Source organism: Phasianus colchicus, chromosome 7, assembly GCF_987193195.1.
Source record: "Phasianus colchicus chromosome 7, bPhaCol1.hap1.1, whole genome shotgun sequence".
In the NCBI taxonomy this organism is placed as follows: domain Eukaryota; kingdom Metazoa; phylum Chordata; class Aves; order Galliformes; family Phasianidae; genus Phasianus; species Phasianus colchicus.
The window spans coordinates 21,942,578-21,950,178 of NC_143442.1; the positions used below are offsets into that span (position 1 = coordinate 21,942,578).

Below are 7,601 nucleotides of genomic sequence, written 5' to 3' on the forward strand. Positions count from 1 at the left end.
AGACAGGGAAAGGTGGTTAAGGGACTTGGCAGCGCTATTGCTGAACATATTTGTTGTTCCCTGGCACAGCCTCGCAGCACTGCAAATACCTGGCAGTAGATGGCTTTTTGTCATGGCCAGGTAGTAGGGTTCATTAACTGCCCTGTTCACGTGGCCTGAAAGGGAGCAAGGGATTCTAAATGCTAGTGTTTTTTCCTTACCTCTGAAGAATTTGTACCTGTCTTATGGTAGGAGCTTGAAGAGGAGGTAGAAGAGTTCAGGAAGAAAAAGATGGTACAACTGAAATCTTCCTTGAATTAAATCCTTATATCTGCTACAGAGATGTAGTGCACTACTGGGCAACTGGTACAAACCAAACTTAACAAGCACCTTACATTTGCACACTCTAGCTGAGGCACTTTTAAAAACTGACGAATGCTGAGCTACCCAGATCAGACCATAAGTGGTAACTGTGCTGTGAATGTTGCCTGCTTCTGCTCTGCTATTGGAAAAAAACAGGAGCTTGTCATCTGTGTGCCTGACGTGATTCCTTGAACTGCAGTTGCTAACTGGAGCTGCAATCTGAATTAATGTGGCACGTCGGTTAGCATAATACTCCAGCTGAGTCTTGTTCAGAGGTTGGAGTATACAGGTAGATATAGGGGGTGGACAGGCCGCACATGCACGGGAGATTGTGAGATAACTTTGCATGAAGGACATCATCAGTGGGAGCTCTTTGTGTTTGGCAGTAAATAAAATGGGTACCAATGGGGGAAAATTGAATGTGACCCTGTCATTAAAAATTATCATCCAATGCTCACAAAGAGCATGGGTGGTTGAGTCTGTGTTGTAGGTCATGGGTAAGCCTGATCAAAGGTAGGAAATTAGTGTCTTGTACAGATTGTTTTAGGGGCCTATGAGAAGAGACTGACATAGGCCATGAAAAAAAATTATACCATGGGAGAAACCCAGTCTGTACTGGTTCTAGCTGGGTTGTGTGGTTTACTTCCAAGTGTGCTTCCTTAGTTCAGATTCTGCTATGTGGTATTCTACACTACAAGAATCTCAGCCTATTTTCTGTTATGTTCTTGTCTGTATTCTGACAGGTTCTCATAGCTGCTTTTGCAGCATCAGGTTATGCCTCTACGTATTTCAGAGCAGGAAGCAAGCCATTTAACCCCGTGCTTGGTGAAACTTATGAATGTATTAGAGAAGACAAAGGATTTCGATTTTTCTCAGAGCAGGTAAAGCTTGTTTCTAGATGGGTATTGATGTTTAGATTTCTTTGTTTGACAGAGTGACCTTCTTCCTTCTTATGAGTTAAAATAGTTTGTTTTCTTAATAGTAAAGAAAGGTAGCAAGTATGAAAGAACTCATTAAATACTAGAAGGTGTCTGTTTTTATAGTAATTTCTGTCGTAGTGTTTTAAGCAGATAATGTAAAACTGAAGCTTAAACTGTCATCTGGTTTCATAGCAGAACAAGTTAATAGTGTAGGCTGCTTACTATCTTTGTTGTAGTTGTGTTGTTTTAGGACTGAAAATTAATTGTTTTTAACTCAGACAAGCTGTTTTTCAGGTTAGCCACCATCCTCCCATTTCAGCCTGCCACTGTGAATCGAAGAACTTTGTGTTTTGGCAAGGTATACCTTTTTAATTGAAAAGCATAGAACTTTTTTTTTACTAGGAAGTAAAAACTTTTGTCTCTAGAAGCTGAGCTTTTTATTTGGAACTCACCTGAAAGTTTTATACTTAAAGTTTGTAAAAACTGATGCTTTGAATTAATACACTCAAAATTCTCATTCTTAAGAGTAAGTAGATGTGTTACAACTTCTTGTCACTTGCAGCATGTTTATACATTTCTATTTAAAAGTTTTTTACCAAGAAAATTATTATTTCTTATAAAAACAAGCAGTGCTTTTTTTTTTTTTTTTTTTTTTTTTTACTAACTTGAACAAGCAGATGTTTATTTCTATGTCTCTACTGTCATACATGTTGAATTTATATTGAATATTCTCAGGAGATATGTTACAGCACAGGTATAACACCTAGAAGAAAATGAAACTTCTCTTTATCTTTTCTGATCTAATACCATTCTCCAGTTGTTCTTTTTTTGTGTGTTTTCATGACAACCTCATACTGTGCTGTTTTAAATGATGTAGTACAGCAGATCCCTGCAAGAGGGAGAACTGAGTCTTTCTGGTTTTCTAAGTCTTTTCTTTTATATTCAGATATCAGGTGGAAAAACAAATTTTGGGGGAAATCGATGGAAATTCTTCCAGTTGGAACCTTGAATGTGACTCTTCCAAAGTAAGCTACTGTTTTATTTCCTTTTGGTTTTGGTTTCTGATGTAGTCTAATCTTGTGCTTCCTTGTAGCTGGATTGGATGAAGTGTAAGCAAAGGGCGCGTGAATTGAACTGTGTGGGTGAGGGCTAGCATGAAGCTCAAATCTTTTGCATATACACGCAGGTGGGGACACTGAAGTGATCAGCTGTTCAGAACAAGGCTGACAGTACTTTCAGCTAGCATTGTCCTTATTAAAGCTCTCAATACTGCTAGTATGGCCTCAGAAGAACCAGTACTAATATTTGAAGGTTATTTTTTCAAAATGTGAAAGCCAAAAAATGCACTTTGATTTTAAACAAATAGTAGAAGGAAGGAGTTTAAATACAAATAAAATTGGTTTTAAGTTGTAAACCATAAGAATATGCAAGGAGAGGATACTTTAAGCATGCCTGCAGGTTCTGCAATACTCTGTTCTCGATCCTTTAAATTGAGGTCACCTTTCTTTCTGCCTATAACAGTATGGTGTCCTTAGGGACTCCATCTGTTTATCCACATCATCAAATCTAAGTAAATGCACTCTGGAGTAGCTTTGTCTTCTGTCTACATGTTTGGCTCTCAGCTCTGAAGGAGAATGTGTTTCATTCATCCATTTTACTCTCTGACAACAGATGTGCTCTTACTCCAAGTAGCTTTTACAGAGGGGAAAGAGATAATGTACCAGTGAGCCTACTTCACTTCTGTTTTCTTCTTTCCATATTTTGTTTGTTCTATCTGTAATTTAATTGCTTTGTCTGCCACTGGCCTAAATCCAACCTTATACTGATCTTTAGTTCATCCTAGAACTGATGCCAAAGCACATAATGCTCTGAGGACAGTGAATATGCTGTGCAGGACTTCAGTGATTCATAATGTCTTGATTTGTGTTTTGTAGCATCATTCTTCACTTCTCCGCACTAGAGCTTAGGTGAACTTTTCCATGGAAGATTAATAACATGCCCAGAGCTTATGCTTTTAATAAAATAAGCTATTTTTACAAAAGTTTTTCAGGAATATAGTCTTGTAATTGTTAATGATTTACTTTTTTTTTTCCCCATGATGATTATGATTAGTTTGCATTATTAACTTCTTATTGATCTATTCTTAGGTATGGAGACTACTATGTCTGGAACAAAGTCACTACTTGCATACATAATATCCTTAGTGGAAGGAGGTGGATAGAACACTATGGAGAGATAACAATCAGAAACACAAAAAGCAGTGTTTGTATTTGTAAACTCACATTTGTCAAGGTAACGCATTTATTCTAATGCATTTCATTGCATGGCTTAAGTTTGTATAGAACTGTTTCTTCAGTATTCCTGAAATATGTTAAATGTTCTGACTTACCAACATTTGTGAGTATGTAAATCATCAAATAAGAGTGCTATTTCAAACAGTATAACTCTTCTATTGAACTGGTCGATTTTATATCAGCATCTTACATTGCTATACTGCTGTTGATTTTAATGAAAATCATTTAAAAATGAAGTAGCAAAATTTCTGTTATTACAGTGAAAACGCATGGTCACTGAATAGACTTCTGTGCCATATTACTTCTGCCTTTGCTAGAACTTGGCCACCACTTTTATCTCTTTGGCTTCAGTAATGTCTTGGCTCCTGTTATTTTAATATCCAGGCAAGGACCATAAATAAAAACAGATCAGTGTATAGCAAGCAGGTAATTAACTGTACTTAGATACCTTTATACCAAAACCAGTTATCGAGTCATTCAAGGTTTCCCGTACACTAACACAATTAATATCCAGATCATTAAAATTTTGAATACCAGTATTCTTGGTGAGAAATTCTGATGCAAAATTTTGACAGTTGGTGACACATTAAGATTCATGCAATGTCAGTGTTGGCACAACAAGTGATGTGATGACTGAGTAGTAATTCCTTGTAAAACTTGCAGGTAAACTACTGGAATTCAAATGTAAATGAAGTCCAGGGAGTTGTGATAGACCAAGAAGGGAAGGTAGTGCATCGCCTCTTTGGAAAGTGGCACGAAGGTCTTTATTGTGGTGTAGCACCTTCAGCCAAATGCGTGTGGAGGCCAGGTAAGAAGCTTGTGATAAAGATACCACGGCAGGCACCATGGTATATTTCTAAACTGTGTAAAGCACTCTGAGCAATCATTTTAAGTACATGAAATACTACTGGGGAAATATTTTTTTGGCTAAACAAGTGAACAAGATTTTACAGGTGTTTATAATGAAGATAAATGGAAATGTCCCTACTTGGCACAGTGTTCTACATCTTGGTTTGACTTCTGATCAAATCCTGTGGGGTGCTGGGAGACAACATAAAAATGAAATTAAGAAAATATTTGGATGTCTAGGTCTGCATGACTACTTTCTTAGAGAAAGCAGGACTGTCTTACCAAATTTAGTCTTTTGTGAAACCAAAGGATTTGTCTTCAGAGATAGTGAGCTCCTGTGATTTCAGAAACTGAATTCAGCTTCATTATTGCTTGCTTAGAAACTCTAGGGTTTAATTACTTTTCCTTTGCACATGTAGTATTTTTCATATGAAAAATATGAAAATATGGTGAAGAGTGATTATCCAGAATCTGTCATATTGATAATGTTTTGTGCCTACTGTGTTCTGGTGGCTATCAATGCTGAAGGTTCAGGACAGTGCCCAATCAGTCTTTGCATGAGAACGTGGTCCAAAATTAACACAAAAATTTAGCTAGGATTAGCTTTTACATACACATCTGAAAAGCCTGGGAACAGGAAGCTATTTTGCTTGAAAATCTTGAGAACAGTAATTTTTATTTAAAAAGGAAGGATCATGAAAGCTTTGAATCTACAAGCAGGTAATTACAACCTATACAAGATAAGCAATTGAAATTAATGTTTAGTGCATGTTGTTCTATCTAGAGAATATCTTTTGATACTTTTAAATTGTGTGTAAAATAAAATATTTTAATTTTTTTTTGCTTTTACAATTTAATAAATATATGAATATTTTGCATGTTTAGATTAGCAGTTTAAAAAGCATTTTTTCTTCCTCATGCATATGTATGCAGGCTCCATGCCAACCAACTATGAACGATATTATGGCTTCACAAGATTTGCTATTGAGCTCAATGAATTAGATCCTGTACTGAAAGATCTTCTTCCAACAACAGATGCACGATTCAGGCCGGATCAAAGGCAAGAATGCTTGTGCACTTAATATTTGGTGATTTTAAGGGTGGGTTTGGCTGAGTATTGAATTTTGTCTGTGAACAGTCTGGACTTGGAGAATTCTCGTAGCTGTGAAGGTACTCAATAGTGAAGTCAAATTTCTGCTTTACTCAATTGAAGGACAGGAAAATAGAAAGCATCCTGCTTAGTATACTGCACAAGTCTTCTAGTAGAAGGTAGTATTCTTCATGACAGGCTGGAAATACATGCTCTGAATGTCATGCCCTGCAGCTGTGAATGGAGGCAATGGGAATTCCCTCCTAATTCTCAGTTCATAGTACTTCAGTGTTTGTGATACACTGAAGTAACTAGAGATGATGTATGCCTAAGGCTGGAAGGCAGTTACCTGCAACTGGAGAGTCGAGTATCAGTCACTCTTGTTTTCTGAGGTTATGACTAGATCTTACAAAGGGTACAGCAAAGACAGGGGGCATGGTTTTTGCTAGTCTTTTGTGATGAACAGTCCAAGGAAATTCCTTGATCAGATACTGTGTGATTGCTATAAGACAGCTGTTATCCATACAGGCTTCTAGAGGAAGGAAATATAGAAGCAGCAGCATCAGAGAAACAAAGAATAGAAGAACTCCAGAGAAGTCGGAGGCGGTACATGGAAGAAAACAGCATTGAATATGTACCCAAGTTTTTTAAGTGAGTCTTTTCATTTCAGTAGTAAACCTTTGTTGTGCTGTGACTGAATGAAGTACTGCACCACTCAGCCAATAGTTTTTGAAGTTTAAAATGGAATAGAAGTATAACGTTCTAGGAGCTGTTAATGTGCATCATTGTTGCTCTTAGGAAATAAGATTTAGCTAAGTTATTGTAAGTCATTGCGTAGACAAAGTAATAAAGTAAATAAACAAAAACAGCATATGTACACACACACAGATGTAGAATGTATATATACACACTTAATTATAATTAAATTTTAGAGAGTTTTTTTTTAATTAAGCAGTCTTTTGAAACAACGGATACCCATTCCAAACACCATGATATTCATCTTGAAGAATCAAAAGACTGAAGAAGGCCAATGTGCATTTAATGAAATACTATGGGTAGATCAGAGATGTGCTATTGATTGTATATTGTATAGGAGAAGAGATTTGAGATCAGACTTCTCTCTCTTTTTTTCTTCTATAGAAAAGTTATCGATGCTAATCAAAGAGAAGCCTGGGTTACCAATGAAACCTACTGGGAACTGCGAAAGGATCCTGGATTTAGTAAAGTAGAAATTCCTGTACTCTGGTAAACTGAGAATGTAGATCTAGTAAACATATCACTCTCTGAAGAAAAAAATAACTATGCACAATATGTTTCTTATAGATAAGCGTGGTTTGTGGGTCTATGGAAAAAAAAAAAAAAAAGATCATTTGCATTTATTTTCATCTTTATAATGGACTTTTGAAAGTGCATTAGACCAGGCCCCTGACCACTTCTGGATCTTTTTAATTTTGCAGCAGCCATTAAAAAAAAAAAAAGAAAAAAAAAGAAAAAAAAAAGAAAGAAAAAGGAACAAAACCCTTTTGAAGTTTCATACAATGAAAATTCAGAAGAGAAGCAGATGAGTTATCCAAAGTCACTTGGAGGAGGCGGTAAATAAAAACTGCAATCGGTGCTCTAAACAGACATTAAGAGTAATGTAATTTAAATTAAAAGAAAAAAAAAAGAAGAAAAACAGAAAAAAATCCATTTTGTTTCAACTATTTTTGTTAAAATTTTTTGAGTCACCACACTGTCATTTCTGGCTTCAGGTTAGTCCTTTGGTGTTCTGTGCTTGGACTGGCCTTGTCAAAACATGCTTTTCTGAAAGCTGTTCCCATTCATATGCCATTGTTCATGCCTTAAAGAAAATATGAAGATGTACAGTAAGTCATTTTAAAATATATATGCTTAGGCTTGTGTGAAGGGCAGATTTTTAAAGCATTAGGATTTTATCATGGTATAAATATTGGAGAACCTGTATTATTTAAAATCAAAAGACAGCCAAACATCTAACTGTATTTCAAAGGAACAAGATCTACTGTACATGCTTTAGCTATGGGGAGCTGACTGTATAATCAGACTGAAAAGAAGCTGCTAACTGGTTAAAATTGAGGTTATTTTGTT

At 36.1% G+C, this 7,601-nt stretch overlaps 1 protein-coding gene across 13 annotated transcripts in view; it reads left to right on the forward strand.

The window, feature by feature from the left end:
* Nucleotides 1–7,004, forward strand: part of OSBPL6 (oxysterol binding protein like 6) — a 91,881-nt gene extending 84,877 nt beyond the window's left edge. For all 13 annotated transcript variants that reach the window (XM_090144096.1, XM_090144093.1, XM_090144094.1 and 10 more), the window contains 8 exons: nt 1,086–1,223; nt 1,557–1,620; nt 2,209–2,287; nt 3,410–3,554; nt 4,220–4,364; nt 5,339–5,465; nt 6,024–6,146; nt 6,636–7,004. In XM_090144096.1, coding sequence (XP_090000222.1) covers nt 1,086–1,223; nt 1,557–1,620; nt 2,209–2,287; nt 3,410–3,554; nt 4,220–4,364; nt 5,339–5,465; nt 6,024–6,146; nt 6,636–6,744 — 930 coding nt within the window. In that variant the 3' untranslated portion in view covers nt 6,745–7,004. The remainder of the gene's footprint in view (nt 1–1,085; nt 1,224–1,556; nt 1,621–2,208; nt 2,288–3,409; nt 3,555–4,219; nt 4,365–5,338; nt 5,466–6,023; nt 6,147–6,635) is intronic.
* The last annotated feature ends 597 nt before the right edge of the window (nt 7,005–7,601 follow it).